This window comes from Sorex fumeus, unplaced genomic scaffold (assembly GCF_029834395.1).
Source record: "Sorex fumeus unplaced genomic scaffold, SorFum_2.1 ptg000039l, whole genome shotgun sequence".
NCBI classification, from domain to species: domain Eukaryota; kingdom Metazoa; phylum Chordata; class Mammalia; order Eulipotyphla; family Soricidae; genus Sorex; species Sorex fumeus.
In genome coordinates this window covers 21715631-21742476 of record NW_026606096.1, presented here as the reverse complement: position 1 = coordinate 21742476, position 26846 = coordinate 21715631, and the positions used below count along the sequence as shown (strand labels likewise).

Below are 26846 nucleotides of genomic sequence, written 5' to 3'. Positions count from 1 at the left end.
TGAGACAAAGAATTTCACGTGTTAATGTGTGTTAAGAAATGTTCTCTGGGGCCGGAGAGATAGCACAGGAAGAGTTAGGGCACCGGGCCTTGCGTCAACCACAACATTTGTTGGATGAACCCTCAGTGCTGCATGTGGTCCCCTGAGCACTGTCAGGGGTCAGTCCTGAGCACAGAGTCAGGAATAGCCCCTGAACACTGTGGGTGTGCTCTACCTCCCCCCCCCCCCCCGCCCCGGAAAAAATAGACCAAAAAAAATCTTCACTGGCTAGTAGTTCAAACAGATTAGACATAAATCAATGATTCTAACTTCTCATAGAGTAGAGCAAGGCAGAAACTGCTGGCACAAGGCAATTTCTTCATTCCTTCGAAGCAAATTGCCGCCCCCCCCCCGCTCCCCCACCGCCACACAGGGGTCACCTGTAGCTCCCTCTTGTTCCCCAGCCTCACTTCATCCCCATCGCTCAGACCTTTCTGAGCTGCTGCCTGATGATAACTTCCTGCGGAGACGTGAGCCTCTTCATGCAGCAGCCTGAAGAGGTGGCAGGGAGCTGGTCTCCGTGGTACTTGGTGAAGATGGGCATGCACCAGAGGATTAGTGCATTACGCTTTGTGTTTCTCTACATCCTCGTTTTGCCATGGAGAAAGTCAAAACACATTGCGGGCTCATTGTGTGAGGAGAATCCGACACCCTGCAGAGGAGACATTGACTTGCAAGTCCTTTCCCTTCGGCTCATGGCAGAGAAGGGAAAGGGAGAAGTTGCCGGGTCCATCCAGGTCATGATGTTTTCAAATAAGCATTTTTTTTTTTTTTTTTTTTTTTTTGCTGTTTGGGTCACACCTGGGGATGCTCAGGGGTTACTCCTGGCTCTACACTCAGGAGTTACTCCTGGCGGTGCTCAGGGGACCATATGGAATGCTGGGAATCAAACCCGGGTCGGTCGTGTGCAAGGCAAATGCCCTACCCACTGTGCTATCTCTCCAGCCCTCAAACAAGCATTTAAAGTAAAAATGCCTGTTTTAATATTTCAGATTCTCACTCAGAACTCAAGCCCAAGAGAGTATGTGTGTTGAGTCAGTAGTGTTGGGAGAGCCTTTGCCAATGCACAGTGAAGATTATCTTTGTTTTCTTTTTCTAATGGTAGCACTGCAGTGCACTGTCATCCCATTGTTCATCACCTTGCTCGAGCAGGTGCCAGTAACGTCTCCATTCGCCCCAGCCCTGAGATTTTTACAGCCTCCCCTCTCGTCTTTCCCAACTCTGCTTGGAGAGGCTCTATATTGGAGGCTCTTCCAGGGTCAGGGGAATGAGACCCGTTATTGGTACTGTTTATCGAATATGCCACAGGTAGCTTGCCAGACTCTGCCGTGCGGGTGGGATACCCTTGGTAGCTCACCAGGCTCTCTGAGAGGGACAGAGGTTTCTACAGGGTTTTTACAGGAAAAAAAAAAGCCAGGAAATGCTGCATCCAACAATGCTGAAAAAAGCTTAACTTGGGGCTCTGTGGGTTTCCCCAGCACTGCCCTGAGCAGAACCACCCTCCATTTACCCCCCAGAGCGGACCCCCAGAGCCCTCGCACAGAGCGAAGAGTAGCTCCTGAGCATTGCTGAGAGTGAGCCAAAAGCAAAACATTTAACAAGGCGTAACTTTAAGAAGAATCTGTTTTCTTTTCATTTTTAATGTATTACATATATATTCTTTTAAATTTGTTTTTTTTGTTGAATCACCGTGAGATACACAGTAACAAAGTTGTTCATGTTTGAGTTTCAGTCATGCGAAGTTCCACACCCATTCCTTCATCAATGCGCATTTCCTGCCACCAATGTCCTAGTTTCCCTCCCTCCTGCCCTCCGTCCCCCTCCCCAGCCTGCTCTATGGCAGACACTTTTCCTCTCTCTCTCCCTCTCTCCTTCCTCTCTCTTTCTCTCTCTGTATATGTGTGTGTACACACACACACACACACACACACATATATTATGTACGCGCACACACATATGTATGTGTGTATGTAAGTGTTTTCTAAAAGAATTTTATTTTGAATACCAGGTACTAGGTGGTGGAGTGTGTGTGTGAGTAGGGGAGTGTTTCTATGACAAACGCAAACATGACTTTTGGGATCCTCGAGTTCTTTACATTCTATGAGCTGAGAGATGGACTGATAAGCCAAATCATAAATATGTTTAATCTGCCCTCTCTTCGGGGAGGTTGTGTTTGCTTTGGAGAGGAACCTCAGAATCACGGGGAGTTAAAAAGCCTGAGCACTGGCGTGGAGGAAGTGGAGAGTAGATCCGGCTGAGCTGCCCCCAGGTGGCCCTGAAATGAAACCGAATATTTGCTGCTGGTGGTATTTTTATCCCTCGCCAGCATTCCTGTCTTTTTTTTTTTTTTTAACTATTTACATTTCCTTTTGCTTGCCGGCCCTCTTTTAAAAAGTGTTGATTCAGTAAATAAGCCAAGACCTACCAAGTGATTCGTTCATTAGTGGCCATTGGATGTCCCTGCAGGGAATTTTGCCTTGAGTATTTGGTAGCCTGAGAAAGTCATTCTTGAAGATTTTTTTTTAAGGTACTATTCAGGGGCTGGAGCAATAGCACAGTGGGTAGGGCGTTTGCCTTACAAGCGGCCAACATGGCCGACCCAAGTTCGATTCCTCCGCCCCTCTCGGAGAGCCCGGCAAGCTACCGAGAGTATCTCGCCCGCACGGCAGAGCCTGGCAAGCTCCCCGTGACGTATTCGATATGCCAAACACAGTAACAACAGAGTCTCCAATGGAGACGTTACTGGGCCTGCTCGAGCAAATCGACGATCAACGGGAGGGCCTTTACCTTTACCTTTACTATTCAGTGAGAAATGGGTTTATTCTTGGGACCAGATGGATAGCACAGCAGGTAAGGTACTAACCTTGCACATGGCCGCTCTCCCCAGCACCATATATGGTTTCCCCGAGCACAGCTCAGTCCTGAGCACAGAGCCAGGAGTAACTCCTGAGCACCACTGGGTGTGGCCCAAAAACAAAAACAGAAAAGAAAATGGGTTAATTCCTGAGGAGGCCCATTCACAGCGTATGGAGAATTAGTATGCACAACTCTAGCTGCTTATGAAGTCTTCGATATCGGTATTGATAACAGCCTTCAGGAGTTTGGGGTCCCCCAATATGTTCTGACCGGGCCTCAAGCTAGTTCCTCACTGATTCCTGTGGATGCTGTCATTGGTGTATAGCCCTCTCTTATCTGGGTCTGCCCCTCTGTCCACACTGCCTCTCTCTGGTCCTGTCCCTCCACCTCCCCGCTGTCCTCCTGGCCGCTGACACATGCTGTCATGTCCCTGGGCCTCTGGGCTCCAGGCCCCTAACCCTTGGCTCCCTGTCCCTTCAGCTGTCCTTTGATCTTGGACCACATGCACTTCATGGGTGATAAAAAATCTTCTTTTCCCTCTCTCCATGGGAAACTCTCATGCCAGACTCTCCTCTCCCCGCTTTCTAAAGGACCAATTAGACAAACTAGATTTCCTGGGCGCCCCCCTCGCCCCCCCCCCCCACTTCAAGCACATCAGCACCCTCTGAAAATATCAGGCAGGTTCTCATCTGTTCCTGGAGCTGATGTTGGTAAAATAATCCTGTGTAGTGCTGGGGAATGCAGGATGCCGCGTCAGCTCTGTCATTGCCGCTTAGCCTGTTTCACTGGGATTGACCGAGCACCAACATTTTTCAAATGCCATTTCCTGTGCTAAGGGCGAAAACTGCTGGGAGAAGCGATTCTGCTCCCAGAGGATGGACCATTTCCATCCCTGTCTGTCTGTCCCAGCCCTCGGGCATTTGTCTTGTTTTTTCTTCCAATCTCTACCTAGGATGGCACTTTGCCCCAGTGACATTAAGACTTGGTTTCCTATTCCCCTCTGTCCCACCCCCCCCCCCCCCCCGAAGGGGAAATTTTCTCAACCTAGGTATTTCCCCCTTGGAAAAATCATTGTTCCTACAAAGTTTTCATGCAGCCTTGCCTGTCCCTGCCTCGCCTCTGTGAGGAGCAAAACCAGCTGTGAGGCTCATGTTTGGGTTCTGTCTGCAGCCTTCTCACTTCATTACATTCATTTTATTTCTTTTATTGGTTTTTTTTGGGTCACATCCGGTGATGCTCAGGGGTTACTCCTGGCTCTACACTCAGGAATCACTCCTGGCGGTGTTCAGGGAACCATATGGGATGCTGGGGATCGAACTCAGGTTGACCGCGTGCAAGGCAAATGTCCTACCTGTTACACTATTGGTCTGGCCTCCAGTGTGTTCATTTTTTAAACTCTCTGGTGACCATTGTCCCCTGCCTAGCGTGTGCATCCAAGTTCCTTCATTGCAGACAGCAGAACCCCCACTCTTGCTCACTTAGGCAGGAGGACTCCATAAAGTGAGCTCGGAGAATCCATAGTTAGCACTTCAGACACTAGACTGGAAATAGTCAATCGAGACATGAGGCAGTGCTGTAGGCCCAGGAACTAACTCCCCTCAGGTGTCTGGGTTCATGGCGAACCATGCAGGAAAAGGATGGCGGCTGCTGTTTCCGACCTCCCATCCTGCTGGGAAGTCCCAGGAAAGAGCCTCTTGTTGACTCTCTGGGCTTGAGTCAGCACATCTGGGTAGAGGTCGGGCACTCCCACCCCCGCCCCAGGGAAGAAGAAGGGGTTGAATCAGAGAAGGTGGCTGGCTCTAGTTTCCCTCTGCCAAGAGGGCCTGGGGGTGGGGGTGGTGATGAGCATACACACAGGTGCTTTGGGTCTCTAGTCTGTCTCCATTCTTCATGCATACTCCGTCCATGCACTCGTGGTGTCATTGTGTCCACCTGGTGCATCCTGAGTGTGTGTCTCAGCACTGGTGAAGTTACACTTTAGCTTTGAAAAGGCAAGTGCCTTCCTCTCTCATCCAAGGATCAGGCTCTTCCTGTTTGGTTGAATTTGGGCCTTGAGGCCACACCCTGCAGTCCTCAGGGCTTACTCCTGGCTCTGCACTCTGTGGGGTGTTGGGGAACAAACCCGGGTCAGCTGTGTACAAGGCAAGTACCTTACCCACTATACCTGCTCTCAGGTCCCGGATGTTTGTTTCCCCCTTCATTTTGAGGCACTGATATGTAAGGATTTTTGCATTTTGAATATTTCATCCAGGCGCCATAGTTTTGAATACTTGAACGCATTTCGATAAATAAATTCACTTCGACGTCTGATTGATAGCTAGCTTGGGGACTAGATTTATGTCACACCTAGTACTAACTAAATATTGCTTGTGATTCCAGCTATAACTTAAAAGTAATGCTGAATATTCCAGTCTAACCTTGTTAAAAGAAAAACGGCAGTAGAATCTGACACTTTATTATAATGTCCAGTAGAGTTGTGGTCTTGAGAAAGTGAAATGTAATTGCTCCAATCTCTAATCACATTATTTTTTAATGATCCCTTTTTTTAAATGATTCTCTTATTTTAGTCCCTCTTTCAAAAGCTCTTATTATTATGACATCTTATTATCTCATTCCTACTTTGGACAAACTGGCAGGCTACCGAATGTAGCCTGCCCACACGGCAGAGTCTGGCAAACTCCTCGTGGCATACCCAATATGCCAAATACCAGTAACAATGATGGGTCTCGTTCTCCTAAAGAGCCTTGAATATAATCTCAGGGCTGGGATGAAAGAGACGTTACTGGGGCCTGCTCGAGGCAATCGACGAATAACAGGATGATTTGTGATTTGTGATTTTTTTCAAAAGCTCTACGTTTCTCTAGCTCCCAGAGTCATCTTCTGAGCCATTCGTCCAATGTTCAGGAGAACCATACTGGGTGTGGGGAAAGCTGACCAATTACGCTTCTCAATTTTGCAGCATCCGGTGCTGGATGAGCCAATCGCTGAGGCCGTCTGTATCATCGCCGACACAGATAAGTGGAGCGTACAGGTCGCCACAAGCCAGAGGAAGGTGATGGACAGCATGAAACTAGGCCAGGACGTCCTGGTCTCCAGCCAGGTGTCCAGTTTACTTCAGTCCATTTTGCAACTTTACAAACTTCACCTCCCTGCTGATTTTGTGAGTATCTGTTCTCAGATCACTGGGGAGGGGGGAGGAGGGGAGATGCAGTTCACAAGACACGCAGTTCATTGACCCGTAGTTGAATGAATATAAAAAAATCACAGATTCCAGGGCTTTGTTTTGCTTCCGTTATAATTGGGTGTTGGCAGGAGGAGGGAACGGAATGCATCGTGAAACTGGCACAAACGTAGATGTCAGGTCCTGGAGCCCAGCCCTGACACAGTGAGAGAGCCAGGCCTGGGCGGAGTGGGGTGGGGTGGGGATGGGGTGGGGGCTGCATATGAAAGGCCGAAAGACCGTGCAGAATCATCCTTGGGAAATTCGATCCTGATAAGCCAGCCAGCCTCTGAGGGCACTGTGTCTTTCTTCTCTGGCTCAGGGGCCATCGTGCCAGCCCATTCCTAAACTTGCATTCTCTCCTCTGATCTGCACAGAGGATGGAGAGAGCCCCATACTCCTCATGAGCAGTTGAGGCTGTAAGAATAAGAGCCCAAAAGCGTGCCCTGGGACTGCTCTCTGGGTGAGGGCCAAGTGGTGGCAGGGAGCGCTGCGTCAAGCTGGGTTCAAGTGCAGGCTCTGGGGCTGCAAGAGCATCCTTTGCCTTGCACGCAGGTGACCCTGATTGGAATCACTGGCACCACATATGGTTCCCTTGAGTACTGCTGGCTGTGCCCCAAGTCCTCTCCCCCCCCCCAAAAAAAATGGTCCAGGCTTCCCCAATGGGGACTAGCATGATGGTGGGCAGCCCCAAGTGCCTCGGGTCATAAAAGGCAGTGCCTGTCCAGCCGAGAGCCTCAGAAGAGTGGCCCCAGGGTACCGCTCTGTGACCCCTCAAAGTGCCGGGCTAGGCCATTCCAGCTCCCAGTGCTCAGTCATGCTCTGCTACTTGGGAACCTCCAGTTCCCTGCAAAGCCGCGGGGAGCGACAGAATCTATGTCCTGTGGTTATGAAAATTTTCAGGAATTCATGCAAACCACTTGTAGCCGTGTTTAAAGTTATAAATGCACAGGAAACAGCTATTAAAATTGTTTTCGTGATCGTTTCATGAAACAAGGAGTATAAAGACTGATGACACCTTTTCTCTCTAGAGTCTTTATTTGGGCTGTAAATGGAAGCTCCCTTATGGAATATCTGTTCCCGAGGTAATAGGATATGCACTGGGGGGTATCAGGATCTTATTTCTGTTCCACATTTCTAGGCAGTTTTTCTTCTTAGAAAACAGGCTGCATCCTACTGATTCACAGGCCGAAGTTGCCATGTCTGTGAGGGAAGAAAGATATACTAGAACTTACACCTTTCCCCTATTATTATTTAAATACTTATTACCAAATTTTTGTATTCTATAATATGTAGCACATGTTAAATTTTACATCTTAGTTATCTAATAAATTACTATAGCCAATAGTCTTTTTACACTTCATTGGACAAAAGCATGTTTAACCACTTAATATGAATGATTTGTATAACCTGACAAAACCAAGATCAAAGGAAATTTTATCTGCAATTTAAAATTCTCCTAAAAAAAGAACTTGAGTGAAGCACATGATTCAATGGCTGTTAGGGCCTCTAGTAGGAAAGAAAAACGTAACTTTCTGAAATACCACGAATTAAATACTTTCTAATTTTTTAAATCCATGTCAGGAATAAAATCCCTGTAAACGGAGAAGAGAAACCCAGAGCAATTCTCTTTTGATTCTCAGTTTCTATGCATTCCTTATCCAAAAGTCCAGTGTTTTGTTTTCACATTGCAATGTACAGCTTTCCCGGTGGCTGACAAAACACTAAAAGATAAAGAATTCCATTTTTAAAATATTTCACTCCCTAAAAATTTTCGTGTTTTCTCCATAAGGCACTGAAACTTAAGAGATCATTACATCACTTCAATCTGTTTAGTTGGGGCAACATGTTCATGAGAGTTGGTGAAATCTGCCTTGATTATCTCTCTAAGTCACTTACCCGTTGGGTTTCGTTAGCCAACAGAATGCGTGTAAGATCTTAAGCCAATGAGAAACCGGAAGGATTGCAGCTGTAATAGATTTGTTTTCCGTGTTGCCCATCAGCCCAGATGGTCAAGAGGAGCATATTCAAAGGCCTCTGTTAATCTTTTTATGTGGGGAATCAGGGGAATTTAATGGTGTAGAAGAAATTTGTGTCTGCTGGAGCCAGCCTTGCCTGAGCCTCACGTGTCTCCCTGAAGGTTCTGAGGGAGCACTGCCTGCCTGAGGCAAAGGCCGCCTCCTTGGGAAGACACAGGGGGTTGCTATTCTCTTAAAAAGGAAATAAAGGGGCTGGAGCGATAGTACAGCGGTAGTGTGGCTGACCCAGGTTGGATTCCCAGCATCCCATGTGGCCCCCTTAACACCGCCAGGAGTAATTCCTGAGTGCAGAGCCAGGAGTAATCCCTGTGCATCGATGGGTGTGACCAAAAAAGGAAAAAAAAAATAGAAAAGGAAATTAAATTCGCCACAAGTCCCGGGGAATAAATATCCTGGAAATAATCTCCTTTTCTGTATTGTTATTTATGACCAGGTTTAAAAAAACATGTTTGTGGTGAAAAAAAAAAAAGGTTTGAAATAACCTTTGACATTAATTCTATTTCTGGGAATGTATTATACCAAGATAATCCAATTAAGGCAAATAATAGCCACAAATGCTGTTCTATATGTTGTTATTTCTAGAAACATGAATGCAGATTGGGGCCAGAGTGATAGTGCAGTGGGTAGAGTATTTGCCTTCCATGCGGCCACCCCTGGTTTAATCCCCGGCATCCCGTATGGTCTCCTAGCATTGCCAGGAGTAATGCCTGAGTGCAGAAACAGGAGTAGCACCTGCATCGCCAGACGTGATGCTCATTAATTAATTAATTTAAAAATAACTTCAAAAATGCAGATTGGTGTGTAGTCTAGAAAATAACACTAAAGCAGCAGAGCAGTAGTACAACAGGTAGGGTACTTGCCTTACACATGGCTGTCCCGGGTTTGCTCCCCAGTATCCTATATGGTCTGCCCAGCAAGTAGGAGTGATTTCAAGTGCAAAGCCAGGAGTAACCCCTGGGCACCACCAGGTGTGGCACAAAATGAACAGATTTTAAAAAATGCTAATATCAGTCTCAAACTGATCATAAAAATTACATTGAAAAATAATTTTTAATAATATGGCAAAAAATTATTAGAAAGTTTAAGGAAATTATTGCATTTAAAAAATAATTCAAGGGCCAGCGAGATAGGACAGCAGGTAAGGTGCTTGCCTCACATGTGGCCAAACCAGGTTTGAACCCCAGCCCCCTATGAAATCCCTTAAGCCCTGCCAGGAGTGAGTGATCCTTGAGCACAGAGCCAGGAGTTAGCCAGGTGTGGCCAAAAAAAAAAAAAGAAGAAGAAGAAGAAAAAGAAGAAGAATTTGAACTATGTGGAAAAACTTAAAAAAACAACAACAAAAACTAGATGATATAGATGAATCTCAAAAAGTTACTGAAAAAAGGTGAACTTGTTTTCCTAAATGCTAGACTTCTGCTTAAAGTCTGAGTCAGTGTATGTGAAAGAGGTGAGCTGATAGCAATATGTTTTGGAATGAATTCGAGTCCTAGCTTTCGTGTTGGTAGAACTGAGATTCTCGTCCCTCACTCTGAATGTCGCTGGCTTTGCAGTGCGTCATGCATCTGGAAGACAGACTCCAGGAAATGTACCTTAAAAGCAAGATGCTGTCTGAGTATCTCCGAGGGCACACCCGAGTCCACGTGAAGGAGTTAGGTGTCGTGCTGGGGTGAGTTTTGTCAAGTGACATTGTTTCTCCTTAGGCTAAGGTGTCCACTGGCACTGTACCCCCTTTGCCCCCTAAACCACAGAAGTCTCTAGGCCTATCAGCGTGGGCCTCTTCCTGAGCAACTACATGTTCCTTATAGTGTTCTGGGTAGCTTTGCACCTGAACTTTAGCACGATCACACCGATGTGTACCATCGGGGGCTCACTCTTGGCTCTGACTTAATGAACCCAAACCACAGTGCTGGTGTCCGAATGTTAAATAAACCAGTGGGGTGAGTCCTTTCCTCCCTTTCATTAGAAGTCCACAGAAGAGCTGGGCTTCTGTTAGAAATAAAATATTTCATCTGCCTTTGCCGCCACTTCTCTTAGAAAAAAAAAAGTCTGACTTTTGTTTTACAACTTAATTTTGCAAACAAAGAATTAAAAAAGGCATTATTCCTAGGGACAGTTGTCCAGTGATGACAATTCCTCCTCAGTTGAGGCAAGAAAATAAGAGTGTCGGGACTGGAAGAGAGTATAGATAGTGCAGAGGGCAGGGTGCTGGCTTTGCTCACACCTGACACAGGTTCAATCCCTGATACCCCAGATGGCTCCCTGAGCCATCCAGGGGTGATGTCAGAATGCACAACCAAGAGCGAGCCCTAGGACAGTCAGATGTGTCCCCAAACAAGAACCATAAAAAACAAAAAAGAAAATACGGTGTATATAATATCCACCTTGAAATCCTCCCTCAAGCTTGCTAGCCATCATTATTATCTCAAGCCTCAGCCCTTTGCTTTGTTGTCCATTTCAGCCTCACAACCAGGATATGACTTATTCCATGATGTGGCCCTTAGCATTTCCTGTCACATTTGTCTTGCTTACTTCACTTAAAAACATTTTCCTTTTTTTTTTTTTTTGAGGCCTTTGCTCTCATAGGTAGCTTGCAGCTCATCCTCTGTCAGGTTTCAGTCTCCCTTGTATCTGGCTCGCTCTACCATACTCATAGACTGGCCTCACTAGGCTGCCATTGCTAAGAGTGTCCCTTAAATTTCTAGGACGGTTCCCAAGTCCCTGACTCTGACTGGTGTCCATGTGTGACTCTCCGGGACAGATCCTAGGGAGGCTATCTCCACCTTCCTCATCTCTAAGCCCTCTTGCTTAGTACATTGTTAGTGGGCTCCTGGTCCGCCAACCTGAGCAGCTCTGGCTGCCAAAATGGCTGGAGAAAAAGGAAGTGAGATCTGTGGAGAGTAGTACCCTTGAGTATTGCTGGCTCCCTTCCTTTTTTCAGTTCTCTTTAAGGTCTCTGTGTTAAGGTAGCCCTCGTGACGCCCAAGAGGTCCTAACCTTTTCCCAACCCTTGGCAACATTTCTGCTGTTAAGGGAGGCAGCTGTTCCAAGTCTTCCATTGAGCTTTGTCCCTAGATCTGGAGTCTGTTAGAGAAGCTTCCCTCGCAGAGTGCCAGTCTCTAAGTTGTGTCTCTGAGTCCTTGAACAAAGCCCCAAGGTTTCTGAAAATCACCACGGTGTTTTCCCCAAGACTGCTTCACATGCAGCTGCAGACTTGGGGAGAGGGGGCTGGAGGAATGGGGAGGGACCCCGGAGACAGGGAATCCAGGGAAGGGGGACACTTACAGTCAGGTGGCCCCTCTCAGGAGGCTGGGCTTTGTGTCTCATGCCTACATCGGACACTTCCAGCTTCTGTCTAGATCCAGCGCCGGTATGACTGCAGAGAGCATACGAAAGGAACAAGTTGGTCATCTCCCCCGCCCTTTTGCTTTGGCAAAAGTTTTCAGCAAAGCTCTAGCAAGCTGAGGACTTAGCAAGAACATTTTCTGTAAAAGTCACACTGTGTTCAAAAGTAAAATTGTTGTGTTGTTGTCGTTGTTGTTCTCCCCTCCCCCATGTTCAGAATCGAATCGAATGACCTGCCGCTCCTGACCGCGATCGCCAGTACTCATTCTCCGTACGTCGCGCAGATACTCTTATAAGCTAAAGCTCAGGGCAGTTCTTCCTTGGAAGAAAAAATAAATAAAATGAGACTCTCGACCGAAGGAGAGAGAAAGGAATACGCCCTCGGTGACAGCCAGAGCACGAGAAGGGCAAGCCGTCATTCCACCGCTGTTTGTTGCTTTCACGCGGGTGCGCCTCTGGGTTGACCTTGGACACCTTGGATTTACCTAACAGAGCAGCATTTGTGATTCTTATGACTACTTTAGGCCTTTCGTCACCGGGGAATCACAGAGAGCGTGGCCTTTGTGGCAGGGGAGCACACAGGCACTCTGCGGAACGCTCAGCCACGGGTACAGGCCGGCTGGGGCAACTGGGAGGAATTCCTCCCACGTGACCATGACCGAGCCCCAGACAGACCCCATTCCACTAAGGAGAGGTTGCCCACTTGGAGGCATGAGCTTCTCCAAGCCGGAGAGAAAACCAGAATAAGGACTTGTGACTCTGGGTCAGACTTTGCTTTTGCATGAAAGGTGAATTAAAAGGAGCCACCCTGTGCCATCCCCAGCTCTGGCGATGCTGCACGTTGCTGCCTGGCCTGCGACATGAGAGAAGCCGGAGTGCTGGGAAGAGACCCTGGTCTTGGGTCCCCACTGTGTTCGTGTCTCTGCCGAGTTGACAGACGCAGCCGCGGATGGGTTCCAGACGGGTGTGCTGGTGCAGTCGACCCCAGAACTGATGTAGCATCTTAACCCCATCAAGACGTAGTTTTCTAGAGTGTGCGATCTGATGCCCTGTGTTTTACCCTCTGCTTTAGGGCTCTCAGCAGCCTTTGTAGGAGAGGCCATTTACCAAAGTTGTTTCTGTCGACTCAAGAGAGTTTCTGTTGCTGATTCCTCCAGCGGACTCCACTTTCTCCTCATAGTAGTTAATACATGAGATGATACTTCAAGAGGCATGACTGTGCAGGTAGCAGATGAAACCTTACAGCAATTTTGGGGTGATGAATGAAGGTTATCCATTTGAATATTGACCAACAATTCATATGTAACCTAAATTTGTACATTATCATCTCTGTGCCTTTGATGTACTTTTGAAAATACCTTTGCAGAAATTTGACGTTCCCAAGATATGAAAGCTGCCAAAATGAAGAGTTGCTTATTAACGTAGCTCACTTAAATACACACACACACACACACATACACACACACACACACACACATATTTAAATTTTCTGTTAAAAGCCTAGTTTACTGACCATGAAACACACTATGTGCTGGCATTCAGGGTAAACAAAAAAGACTTGAAGCTGTTGATTATCGTTAAAAGACGAGCCAGTCCAGGAAAGCAAAAACATTATGAGCACTTGGCCATTCCTGAGTTCATTCTAACCCAGCCTGATTTCCCTTCACTGCTCTATACACTTATTCCCGTCCTTCCCATGTATCCACTGTACCCAAGGATATAAAGTACCTGCCCTTCTGGGGCTTAGAAGGACTTCACATTTCCTGTTCGATAAAATTCCTCATCCTGAACTGAACGCCAAGTTCCAGAAGTCTATCTCTTTATTCTTGAGCAAGCACAGGGCAGCCATCAGTTTGAAAGACGAGAGCCGAGTGAGTTCCACTGGAGGAAAAGGAGCATTTTCTTTCTGAGGCACAGGTCCACGGTGTCTTTTCCCTCTTTTGTTTCACCATGTGAAATGTCGAGGGAAGTTATCAAAGCTCTTAAGGTCTTTAATTTTTTTTTTTCTTTTTGGGTCACACCCGGCGCTGCTCAGGGGTTACTCCTGGCTCATGCACTCAGGAATTACTCCTGGAGGTGCTCGGGGGACCATATGGGATGCTGGGAATCGAACCCGGGTCAGCCGCGTGCAAGGCAAACGCCCTACCCGCTGTGCTCTCGCTCCAGCCCCAAGGTCTTTAATTTTTTATGTGATGTCTTTCATCAAATGGAAGTTTTGTGTCCTGTCTAGTAACCCCCTGGTTTGGTGTTTGAACTGCTCCTAGTCCTGGCCCACACACCATTGTCGTGTCTCCGTACCTGTGGGCCTGCCCACAGCTCAGCTCTCTGGTCTCTGCTCCTCATTCCACAGGAGCAAGTGGTCACGGCCAGCGTCACACTCTGAAGCCCTGGGTCACTAGTCCCCCGTTCCTTGTTTACACGTTTTAGGCACTTTCCCTCATTCAACCACCTTCCAGGGTTTCCACAGACAACAACTAAACAGAGAGTCGCTTCGGTGCTGACAGGCAAGTTGAAAATCAAACGCATTTCCTTTTGAGGGGAGCGGGGCTGAAAACAGCTGATTCCAAACGCCGTCGCAAAAAGATGTAGCCCCGCAGACTGGATTTTGCCTCTTCCTCTCATGTTCTAGAACACACTCTTAGAAAAATACCTGCAGGTGGAGAGCGTGTGGGGGTTTGTCCCGGCAGCACTCAGAATTCCCGTCAGAACTCAAGTCTCCGTCTGTTGCCTACAAAAACAGACCAAGAATGTCGCTGCTCTATTTTTTTTTTTTTAAAAAACCCTCCTTCAACGAACATTCGAGTTGTGTTTGTCTTAAATCCAGCCTCTTCCCAAGAGTAGAGAAAAAGAGGAAACTCATGGAATTGCACTGCGAAACCCCTACTCGTGGCTTCATTCTCTGTTAGCTGGAGAGGCGAGAGAGGGGTCCCGCCCTCATCTAAATTCACCTCAAATGGGAAAAAAATTGAGAGAGAAAGAGAGTGAGAGAGAGAGAGAGAGAGAGAGAGAGAGAGAGAGAGAGGGAGAGAGAGAGAGAGAGAAAACTACCTCAGTTGACAGGAGATTCCACCTTAAGGGTTTCTTCCGCTTTTAAGTCTTACTTGTTGAGTGTTTGTAGCTTCTTGCGTTTTCTTTCTTTTTTGTTTTTTTTTGGAACTCAGCTAGGGAGGCTTGACAGAGCAGACAGTTGAGCGTTCCTGTGACAGCCTCTTTCTAGCCTGTTGCAGTTTGTACTTTTTTTTTAATAGATTGATGAGTGATGCGAATGTAAAAGCTAGTTGTGTATGTTTAAACATGACAATGAAAAAATTAAAACTTAGCTTCCATACTTGTGCATAATTCCAAAGTATTTTATTTTTATCAGTGTTAAATAGCTTTTTGTACAGGCTTCAATCCATTTTTCTGGAGTGTGCTGTTTTTTAATGAGAGTAACTATAATCTTTTCACAGCCCATGGAACCACCGTTTACATACACATCACAACTTTTTAAAACCTACCATATTTTTTCAAAGTTAACTTTTTTGGAGGGGAGGAAAATCCCACTTGCTAAATGATACTAAACTGTTGTTAGGCTCTTATAAATTAGGTCCTGAGATTTTGTAAAAAATTAGTTTGTAGCTTTCTAGGTTCTTCACTAGCAGTTGTATAATAAAAATAAAGAATACAGAGTGACTCCCAAATTCTTTGAAATGTCTGGATTTTTCCACTAATACGTCCTTTTGAGAGTACTTTGTTCATGCATATTTTCACCATTAAATTGAAAAGGCTTTAGCTTCTCTTGCTAAATGTGAACCATTTTTTTTATTGTGTTTGGGAGAAGGGGATATTTTAATATAATATTTGCCCAAATCAGACAGTTCCCTCGGTGTATTCAACTTTGAAATGTCAAAATTTGGCAAACTGTATAACTTGGAAGCAGAATTCAAACATGCTTAAATTTAAGTGGTATTTCAATAAAGGGGGAAAATTGGGATTTGTTATGATTGAAGCACCATTCGTACAAATTGATAGGACTTTATATTTTTGATCAGTTATGTACGTATCAATGTCAATAGGGGAAATCTTTCTTAAAACTTGTTCTTGTATTACTTTGATCCATTTTTTTTTCTGTGGCATTTTGGTGCAATAAAACTTTTGAATTTATCTTGAACATTTCCTAGCATTGGTATGATTTGTTACACTGAATCACACTGAAAGGTCTTGTTATGGATAATTTATGCCAACATGGGTTCACTTTATGTCAGTGACATTTTAACAGGCGTGTTTTGGAAATGGAGCGACATTCTGGATTAGCACAATGGTGGGTGAAAGTGCCTAGGGTGTGTGTATGTGTGTGTGTGTGTGTGTGTGTGTATGTTTGTGTGTCCTAATGAACACCAGTGTAGTTGAAAAAGCCTGCTTATAATTATCTGATACTTAATTCTGACTTAAATAAAAGAACAGCATACTTTTGACATAAATTTATTCCTTGCTAGATTTTCCAGGAATGCCACTATTGCATAAAGCATGTAGTTTTCAACCAGTTTATACCTGCAGACTAGCATGAATTCACAGCCCAGGGCCCTGCTCCACTGGCAACCCTTTACTCCATTCAAGAAATTTTGCCTACTCGGTAGACAACCAGTTACCTTAAGTAATGAGAGGCCTGATTAACCAATGCTGAGTTATGTCAATTTAAACACCCTTTGTAGGGGCCTGAACGATAGGACAGTGATGCGGATGTTTGCTTTGCACACACCCAGGTCTGATCCCCGGTATTCCGGTGTTCCATATGGTCCCCTGAGTACCGCCTGGAGTAATTCTTGAGTGCAGTGCCAGGAGTAACCCCTGAGCATTGCAGAGGGGGGAGGAAGAAGAAAAGACCCTTTGTAGCAAGAAAAATCCAATGTAGTGAAGTTCAGAAATCTTTTTGCCTAACCAAGACGTTCTTTCTTCTGTCATGGAAATTTGCGTCATACTCATAGGGAAATCTGGCATCCATTTTTCTATGGGATTATGCAGAAGGCCCTTAGGAAATAGTAGTTGATTTGAATATATAATTAAACATTCTTTACTTGACTGTCATGATACCTAGCAAATGTTTAGAACAGATAATAATATTCCCACTTTTCTAATTAGAACCCTCATGAGGACTTTATGTAACTTTGCTCCAGATAAACAAAAATGGGGAAAAAACTTGAAAGGGAAGTGGTAGTTCTTTCTCTGCTAACTCCCTGGTAAGATTTTGAGCGGGTTGTAGATTTCAAGACGGTCCATAGAGTGGGAGCTTTTTCAGTCTTTAGCGATCAAAAGGAATCTAGTCATTTTTGCAGTTTGAGCAGTACAATAAATAACCTCCCTAAAAGCTGAAGCCCACAACCTCTTATTTTCATCAGCAGTAACTAGAGTAACCAACCCACCCACTGTATGATCATCACTTTGGAAATCCAGTAGAAATTACAAAATGCTTACAGAGACTAAAAGGAGCTATAAAACATTATTGTATTGCTATTAAGTAGTATTCTCGAATTCATGTTAAAAGAGCTTGATTTTTATGATGATATGTAAATGAGCATACCTCCTCCACCTCGTCCTCCTCCTCTTCCTCTTTTGGCTCGCTTGAGCTGCTTAGGTGGTCTGGAAAGCCGTGGCAAGGTCTCTCTATCCTGCTTAATGAGGACTGCATATTTGGAATCTCGTTCATTGTCGTTCTCAAATTCACCCATATGCCAGGCAAGAGAACCACGACTGAATTTTCCACGCTTATCCATAATAGCAGGTTTGGGTTGCCTGCAATAGGAACAAATGGGAACAATCTAGAAACATCCATTTTAAGATACCTGAGATACATCTGTGCCTCCTGTGATTCAAGGTGGTTTCAAGGCAAGTGACTCGGGACACGTAAGGACTGACAAATTTATGGCTCCTTCCCCCTGCACTGGCTGGACCCTCGTCTGTATAAGCCTCGTGGATGAATTCACCCCCCGCCATTGGTACTTTCCATTCACCTAGACTCAGTGCTGGGCAGTTGGAGATGGCATGTGGTGTATCCTGCATTTTTCTGCAGGACATGGATGCCAGTTTTGGATTCTCCGAGCAATTTAGGAAAATACCAACTTTGAGATTTCAGGTTTTCTCTTTGTATATTGTTAGAGATGGAAGACCTGCCAGCATTCTCTTTCCCTAGTAAACATGGTGTCAATTCCAACTTCCTTAAATTGAATTGTTAGGAGTCGTGCCTTCCCAATATAAAAACGTCTGTGTGTGTGTGTGTGTGTGTGTGTGTGTGTGTGTGTTGGGGGAATAGGGTTTTAAGGAGAAGGATTTTCCATCTCATTTAAAAAGGCTTAGGCCCAGGGAGATAGTGGTACCAAGTAAGTGGGACCCCTGTTTGATCGCCAGCATCACACAAAGCACATCCGGGTAGCCCTGGAGGTCTCTGAGCATTGTGTGGTGGCCCTGGTGGTCCCCAACACGACAGGGGCCACACAGTTGGGCATCTTCAGACCCTCATACTGGAGCCAGACCAGTTGTTTGTTGATCAAGTGATCCTTGGTATAGCCTCAGGGGCCCCTGAGCACTGCTGAGAGGGGTTCCTTCCCATTAAAAGGTTGTTGCTATTCTGCAGTGCCTCAGACTCCTCCAACCCTCTGTGTTTAGGCAGCTCTTGGCCACCCCAAGAATCCCTTCGAAGAATATCAGATTTATGGTTTCCTAAGTTCTTTGGATAAATTTTTGTTTGTTTGTTTTTCCCTCCAGCACCAGGGGTTAAACCTAGACCCTGGGCATTCGAGGTGTGTGTGCTTTACAGCTGCTATGCCACATCCTGGCTCGAGGGTCAAGATTTCCGTCCCATCTGTATTGCTCTTCATTCATCCAAGAACAGGTGACACATTACAAGGAACTGAAAAAGCAGCTTTAAGAGAGAGTCTTTGGGCCTGAGGAGAGAGTAAAGGAGATAAGATGCCTGGCTGGCATACAACTGTGGCCGCAATCCTGGTTCAAATCTCCAGCATCCCTTGGTTCTCTGAGCACTGCCAGAGTGTAGACCACACCCCCACCCCAAATAAAAACAACTAAATCTAAAGAGTCCTTGGTACCAGAGAGTTTATATACCAGTGAACTATCAGATAAATAAATCAAACTCTTTGGGAAATGGGGTAAGGAAAAATAAAGCCTGATGAAGCACAGGGGCTGGAGCCATAGCACAGCGGGTAGGGCATTTGCCTTGTGAGCGGCCAACATGGCCGACCCGAGTTCGATTCCTCCGTCCCTCTCGGAGAGCCCGGCAAGCTCCCAAGAGTATCTCGCCCGCACAGCAAAGCCTGGTAAGCTCCCCGTGATGTATTCGATATGCCAAACACAGTAACAGTTGTCACAATGGAGACGTTGCTGGTGCCCACTCGAGCAAATCGATGAACAATGGGGGGACAGTGACAGTGACGAAGCACAGGAGCTACCAACATGCTATTTTTGTGAGGGCAGGCGGGAGAGGAGGAGGTGAGTCCAACACGAGGCTACAGGAAGGGAGCAAGCCTGCAGTCATCCCAACCACGATGGTCACACACTCGCTTCCCACAGGCCCCACCTGCCGTGTCACTGCAGTGGGCATGCCAGGGACAGCGACTTCAGGACAACGTCCTCACTCAGTCTGGCTTGCAGAGGTATTGGTGCAGTTTCTGGGGATGGCGACTTTGTTTTTTTTTTTTTTCCAAAAACATTTGTAGTTGAGGTAACACAGTTACAATAGAGTTCTGATTTACTAGTCACTCCACCAACAAAATCCCACAGCCCTTCTACATTGTTTCTTTGATAAAATAGCCATCTCCGGGTACCTTCCTGGTCTCGTCCTCTTACACACACACACACACACACATACACACACTACTCATACATGTGCCCCACCCCACACACACCATGCATATATATGCCCACACACACACATCACACATACACACATCACACATACATGTGCCTCCCCACATACCACACATACATGTGCGTGTGTGTGCACGTGCACACACACACACACACACACACACACATCTCTCCCACCCTTGTGAGGAAGCCTTCTCCGCCTCCCTGGCAGACATCAGGATTTCTCCTGCCACCACCCGTTATCTACCTAGAAATGGGAAGCACTGAAGTTTCCAGCACAGAGCGACCCTACCCTGAAGGCAGAGCAGCTGTCTCAGCGGTCACCCACTGCCCCACTGCCTCGAGTATCCTGCGCTCAGCGCACCCAGCTCGCCTGTGGGGAAACCAGGTGGGGAGGAGGCAGATCAGGCCAAACTCTGGGAATTGTGTGAAAGGTGATTTCCTGTCCTCCCAGACCGGCCACACACTTGCCGCAGCCCCTCCTCTGCCCTCCCACCCAGGGGAACAGACGCCCACACTTGGCCTTGTCAGAACTAGGCTGTTTACAAACGCAGATTAATAGCTGGAAACCATTTACAGGGCCAGAGAGCTACTGGGTAGTATCCAGGAAACAGGTATTGATTATAGTTCGTATTAGCTTGATGAATGGTTCACAGGAAAACCAGTTCATGCAAATAGCCCCCCGCCCCCATTTTCTTCCCAGTCGATCAGAGAAATAAATACACTATAGTTTAGAAAAGAAAAAATCCTTCCACCTAACCTTCGTGTATTAAGTTCTTTACAATCTCTTGTTTTAAACGCAGACTGTCTGATGTTCCTGAATTTTGAATCGCCAAGAGCTACAGAAAGTTAAATACTAGTTATAACACCAAGATTTTCAAGGTCTTTGAGCTATGCTAGCGCATCAAGTAAGATTAGAAGCACCCAACAGGGTACCTAGAAACGTATAGCAAAGTACAACGAGGGAAAGCAAGGGGCAGAGAGTTTAGAGAGTTTAGCCTTAGAACACCAGATGATCATAATGGTTCCGTGTTTGTAACATATGGTCAGAGCAGCACGCATGCACACACAGCACCCAGATATCAAGCACGGTCACACATTCTCAGCAGAACATGCTTACAATTAATTACTGTATTAAGTAAACCCTGAAAAACCAGATCTTTCTCTTTTTACAATTCAAAAACAGTAACAAATCTGTCCCTGAACAATGTGGAAGAACAGGGGTCATAGACAGTACAGGTCGGCTTGGCATGCAGCAGATCCAAGTTAGATTCCCCTCAGCACCCATGATCTCTCCCAAGCATCACCAAAGGAATGACCTTTACACACAAAGCCGGGAGTAGCACCCAAGAACCTCCATGGTCCAAGACCCCCACACCTCCAACATACATTACTGGCATGATTCCCATCATCCCCAAATACCTTTGAGTGTGTAACTGCCTACAAATACTTTTATTGTGGTTATTATTTGAATAACCTCCACAGAAATATCAAAATCACAGACAGAAAATGAGTGGGGTTGGAGCAATAGCACAGTGGGTAGGGCGTTTGCCTTGCATGCAGTCGACCCGGGTTTGATTCCCAACATACCATTTGGTCCCCTGAGCATCTCCAGGGGTAATTCCTGAGTGCGGAGCCAGGAGTACCTGTGCATCGCCAGGTATGACCCAAAAAGCAAAAAAAGAAAATGAGTATGTTTGTATTACTCCCGGCTAATTCCCAGACATCATTCAAGTCTTGTTTGATCGTCTCAAAAGTCTCCTGTCTAGAATTTCACTGGTGCTGAGTGTTTGCAATTCTTTCATCCCCTTCACATGGTCTCAGTTCCTCCTGACGGTCACACTGCCTTTATACTTTGGAAACACAAGGGCCGGACACTGCTTTTGCCACTGTTTGTTGATCTGGGCTTCTCTTCTGCTCCCTCATGATGAGATTAGGTGCATCTTTGGCGGGGATAGCACTGAATGGTCTTGGTGCAACGGTCCCATCACAGACCATTCACTGGGGTGGCTTGATCAGGGCGGTATCTGGCACACTTTTGCAGCTAGAAACTATGATTCTCTTTTGTTATTTGAAACTATCCAATCATTGCAACAGTTGATGGCCATATGAAAGTTGATTTTTAAAAATTATTTTATATCAGTAAGTTCTTACGCTACAGCAATAGCACAGTGGGTAGGGTGTTTGCCTTGCACGAGGCTGACCCAGATTCAATTTCTCCGACCCTCTCGGAGAGCCTGGCTAGCTACCAAGAGTATCCTGCCCTCACGGCGGAGCCTGGCACGCTCCCCGTGGTGTATTCTATATGTCAAAAACAGTAACAACAAGTTTTATTACTGGTGCCCGCTCGAGCAAATCGATGAACAATGGGTGGAGAGTGCTACAGTGCTACAATATGTTCTTATGGTTTCTTATTTTATCCATGGGTAATAATTCATTAGTAATGTTAATTTTGCTTCTGAAATTGTCTCAGATTTGGCTTATTGGAGACCTCTCTATTTTTTTCTTTTTCCTTTGGTTATGCTGGGGATCGAACCCTGGCATTCCACATGCAAGGACCTCACTGAGCCTTGTTCCCACACCCTGCTTCAGTCTGGCTTCTGGGTCCATTGGCCTGTACCCACCATTCTTGGAACACTCTTTTCCTTTTCAGCACACACAAAAAAGTGCTCTGTGTTCACTTACCTTCCCAGTCCTGGAATAATCCCTATCTTGAAGGAACACTAGCTCCTTTTCATGGAAAATTCTATTTAGAAGCCAAGGTCTGGAGACCAAGAATTCTTCTTCTGAAAGTATCTGATAGGATATATATCAGATGATTGGTATCATTTTCTACTCTTTTAACACCTGAGGTTTGATTAGATGAACTATCCAAGATGAAAGAGTTTAAAAGCCTTGGAGCTAGGGTTTGAAATCAGAGTTGTCTAATATTAAATATGCTAGTGCCTCATCTCCAAAGTGTAGATAATGTTTTAACACCACTCCTTATTTATTTTTTAATAAAAATAGAAAAATAAATTTATTGTTGAGGTTGGCATACATGTTGTCCATGTATCACTACCATCCACACAAATATTTTAATTCTGAACCAACAGTGACTAATGATTATATAATGAGGTTATACAGCATGATGAGTTTAACATTTTTATTTTTTAATTTTTTTAAATTAATTTTATCTTTTTTAATTTTATTGAATCACTATGAGATAGTTACAAGCTTTCATGTTTGGGTTACAATCACACAATGATCAAACACCCATCCCTCCACCAGTGCACATTCCCCACCACCAGTCTCCCCAGTATACCCCCCTTCCCCAACCTCCCCCTGCCTCCATGGCAGACAATATTCCCCATACTCTCTCTCTACTTGGGGCATTATGGTTTGCAGTATAGACACTGAGAGGTTATCATGTTTGGGCTTTTATCTACCTTCTGCACACATCTCCCATCCTGACTGATTCCTCCAGCCATTATTTTCTTAGTGATCCCTTCTCTATTCCAGCTGCCTTCTCCCTTCCACTCATGATGCAGGCTTCCAGCCATGGAGCAATCCTCCTGGCCCTTGTATCTATTGTCCTTAATACCCACCCTTTATGACATGACCTTATACCTAGTCTCTGTTACTCCATATTGAGTTGGCTTCCAAGTCTCATTGAGTCTTTCTCAACTCTCCCATCATATCTCTCGAATTCAGGTTCGCATCATTGTAAATATTGAGATATCACTCACTGGTCTTTCCTTGGCTGCTGCCTCTGCTCCATCATTCAACAAACAAATTTCTATATTCATTACATATTAGGTATTATTTGCAACTCACAGATTTCATTACATCGCTTTCTAGCTCCAACTTTTGTTAAAAGTTGTTTTGTTTGGGGGCTATACCCAGTAGTGCTCAGGGCTTACTCCTGGCTTTGTACTCCAGCATCACTCCTGGCAGTGCTTGCGGGGGGTGGAGCGTGGGGGAACAGTTGTAGTGCTGGGGTTAGCAGCATGACACGCAAGCACATTAACCCCTATAATATATTTGTTCCCTGACTTAAAATCTTTACCACCTATAGAATGAGCATGCAATCTCTAATATGTCACTCAGAACACAACCAATCTGGACCAGGTACCACAATTCCAGCGTGTCCTTTGTACAATGCCATGTTTTAGCCATCTCAGACACTCACGTCCTCAACGTATCAGGAAAGTCTCTCTGTGGCTTTGACTCAGGGACCCTTTGTGGCTGTTCATCTAGTCCTGCCTCCTCCTCCCTGCTCTCCCTTTGATTTCTCATGAAAGCTTCAAAACAGAATCCTAGGTTGTCTCTTCTGCGTAGCATTCCTGAGTGCTGCTCCCTCCTTCACTGGGCCCGAGTGGGGACACTTAGTTCCCCTCAGTGCGTTGTTCACCAGGTTCCATTTAAGACCCATGAGGCTGGATGCTCACCCTCAGGCAGTCTGTGAGTCAAGGGGAAGAGCTGTTTTTCAAATGTTCGTTGTATGGGTTTCCCTTCCTTCCCTTTGTTGTTGTGGTTGCGATGTTTCAGTGGTACACCTGCTTGGCTGTGGTGCTCAGCAGGAGCTGTGAGTCTCATTGCAGTCCTTGCACATTTTTCTGGTGGCAGTGCTCCCTGGGGGGGGGTCACTATGGTGCTCCCACTCTTCAGCAGAACTCGCCTTCCTGGCCGTGGTGCTCACATAGCTTTATTGTGGTGCTTGCTGGTACTCACATATTTCTGTTGTGTGTCCTCACATACCTGGCTGTGCGCTGGAGATCAGAGAACACACACTATTGTGGCACTGGAGTCCCAAACTTCAGAACCACGGGGATCATACTTGGCGCATGTGGTGGCACAAGGGCTTGAACTTGAGGCCTCATATTTTCTTTTCTTTTTTTAAAAATTTTTATTAATGAAACACCATGAGGTACAGTTGTAGACTTACAAATTTTTGTGCTTGGGTTTCAATTATACAATGATCAAGTACCCATCCCTCCACCAGTGCCCATTTTCCACCACCATGGTTCCCAGTATCCCTCCCACCCCCCATTCCCCCCCATCCCACCCTGCCTCTGTGGCAAGGCATTCCCTTTTTTTCTCTCTCTCCTTTTGGGTGTTGTGGTTTGCAAAAGAGGCATTAAGTGGCAATCATGTTTGGTCTACAGTCTACTTTCAGCATGCTTCTCCCATCCTGGGAGGATCCTCCTAACACCTTTTATTTGGTGCTCCCTTCTCTATCTGAGCTGCCTTTTCCACTCTCATGTGTGGTTAGAGGCCTCACATTTTCAAGGCAGGTGCTAGTTGCCACTGAACCATTCCACCAGACCCAGGAACTATTTACTTTTGTTGTTTTTAAATCTTCAGTGCCTAATCTCTCTCTCTCTCTCTCTCTCTCTCTCTCTCTCTCTCTCTCTCTCTCTCTCTCTTTAACCTAAAACATGATTCTAATTAACTTTACTTTCTCCAATCAAGATACAAAAATTTCTGGGGGTGGGAGGTTTGGAGGGAGAGGTATTGGGGATCTTGGAGGAGAGAGGCAGGCATACTGGTGATCTTGAAATGACATACACAGGAATACACAATAATGACATACATTATTGGCTGTATTGTAAATCAATTAAATGTTATCCATTTTTAAAAATTAAGATGCAAAATTCCACACACTTGAGCGGAACATGCATTAGTGAAGTCCCCTGGAACCCAGGTAATGTGGAACTTTGTGACCTTGGACTCTGGGCTCAACAGGACTCAGGAACAGAGATCCCCTACCTGCTTCCCCCAGTCTCCGACGATCCAGGGGTCATACCCATAAAGCCACCTCCTGCCAGTGCCAGATAAAGTCCTCATCAGCCACCCTCCAGAACTCACAGCTGCTTCTCCCAGAAGGGAGCATAAAATGAGGCTCCGATAACCATGCCATCAGACTCTGCGCCAGGCTGTTTTCACTCGGGGCACTCCAGAGGGGGGCAGATGAGATCCCTCTTTGCCCCAAGGGACCTGGCCTCAGCAACCAACTACCCAACCACCACCATGCTCCAGGCCGCTTTCCACACGTTTGGGCTGAGCCTCACATATGAGTGAACATATTTCTGGACACATCATAAGACACTTCCTACCCATTTTCCATAATTCTACACCATATTTTATGGGGTTCAGATAGTAGGCAACAAATCATAGACGGATATATATATATATATATATATATATATATATATATATCTAGGAAAGCCCAGTAAGCTGCCGAGAGTATCCTGCCTGCACAGCAGAGTCTGGCAAGCTACCTGTGACATATTCGATATGCCAAAAACAGTAACAATAACTGGTCTCTTTCCCCTGACCCTGAAAGAGTTTCCAATACAGCAGCGCTAGGAAAGACGAGTAAGGAGAGACTACTAAAATCCCAGGGCTTGGACGAATGGAGATACAAAAACAGGGGCCAGGGTGATAGTACAGTGAATAAGATGCTTGCCTTGCTTGTGACCAACTGAGGTTTTATCACCATTACCCTATAGGGTCCCCTGAGCCCCATGAGGAGTGACCCTTGTTTGCAGAGCCAGGAGTAAGCCCTGAGCACAACCAGGCATGCTCCCCACCCACCCATAAAAAGATACTGCTACAGATTTTACTGACATTTCCAGTGAGATGTGACTGTAGGGGCCAGATAGATAGGACAGGTATTAAGGTACTTGCTTTACATGTGGCTAAATCTGACTTGATCCCCAGCCCCGCAAATGATCCCCCAAAGCTCACCAGGAGTGATCTGTGAGAACAGAGCCAACACTGCTTGATGTAGCCAGAACAAGCATACAGAGAGAGAAAGAGAAAGAGAGAGAGAGAGAGAAAGGGGGGAGGGAGAGAGACAGAGAGAGAGTGAGGGGAGGGAGGGAGACAGAGAGAGAGAGACAGAGAGAGACAGACAGAGACAGACAGAGACAGACAGAGACAGAGAGAGACAGAGAGAGAAGGGGGGCTGTAAATGGCAGAAACTTTGAGTGAAGTGGCATAAATTTTAAATTTGCATTCTTCCAGTATTTGGAGTCTTGAAACTACGCTTCTATTATTTTTGGGGGGAGGAGGTGGAGCCGCACCCTGAAGTGCTCAGGAGTTACATCTGGCTCTGCACTCAGGGAAGCAGAGGCCGTGCTGGAGAGGAAACTGGGGCTGGCCTAGGGAAGGGAGCCTCCTCAGCCCTGTGATATTTGGCCCAGGATCTACAATTTATTTTAATTTGACTATATTTTATTTAGTCACCATGATCAGTTTCAGGCATGCAGTGCCCAACTCCTGCCCCTTCACCAGTGTCCACTCCCCTCACCAACGTCCCTGCCCTGGCCTTTGCCTCCCACCCACCATTCTCTCTATGAGAAACACTTTTTTTTAAAAAAAAAAAACTTTTGGCAAAAGGCTAATAAATTTGTCTTCATAATGATGGCTTGAGAATTGACTAGTGACCTGGGCAGCCAAGAAGTGAGGTGAGGATGCAGGAGAGACTCCCACAGCGTGAGGAGGTA

At 45.9% G+C, this 26846-nt stretch overlaps 2 protein-coding genes across 3 annotated transcripts in view; one reads left to right on the top strand and one right to left on the bottom strand.

Annotated features, from left to right (window-relative positions):
* Positions 1-15642, top strand: part of FNIP2 (folliculin interacting protein 2) — a 136196-nt gene extending 120554 nt beyond the window's left edge. For both annotated transcript variants that reach the window (XM_056118965.1, XM_056118964.1), the window contains 3 exons: positions 5855-6055; positions 9705-9820; positions 11714-15642. In XM_056118965.1, the coding sequence (XP_055974940.1) occupies positions 5855-6055; positions 9705-9820; positions 11714-11792 (396 nt within the window). In that variant the 3' untranslated portion in view covers positions 11793-15642. The remainder of the gene's footprint in view (positions 1-5854; positions 6056-9704; positions 9821-11713) is intronic.
* Positions 14594-26846, bottom strand: part of SPMIP2 (sperm microtubule inner protein 2) — a 164241-nt gene continuing 151988 nt past the window's right edge. Inside the window, exons 4-5 of the mRNA XM_056119022.1 lie at positions 17102-17265; positions 14594-14652 (exon numbers count right to left, since the gene is read on the bottom strand). Of these exons, the coding sequence (XP_055974997.1) occupies positions 14594-14652; positions 17102-17265 (223 nt within the window). The remainder of the gene's footprint in view (positions 14653-17101; positions 17266-26846) is intronic.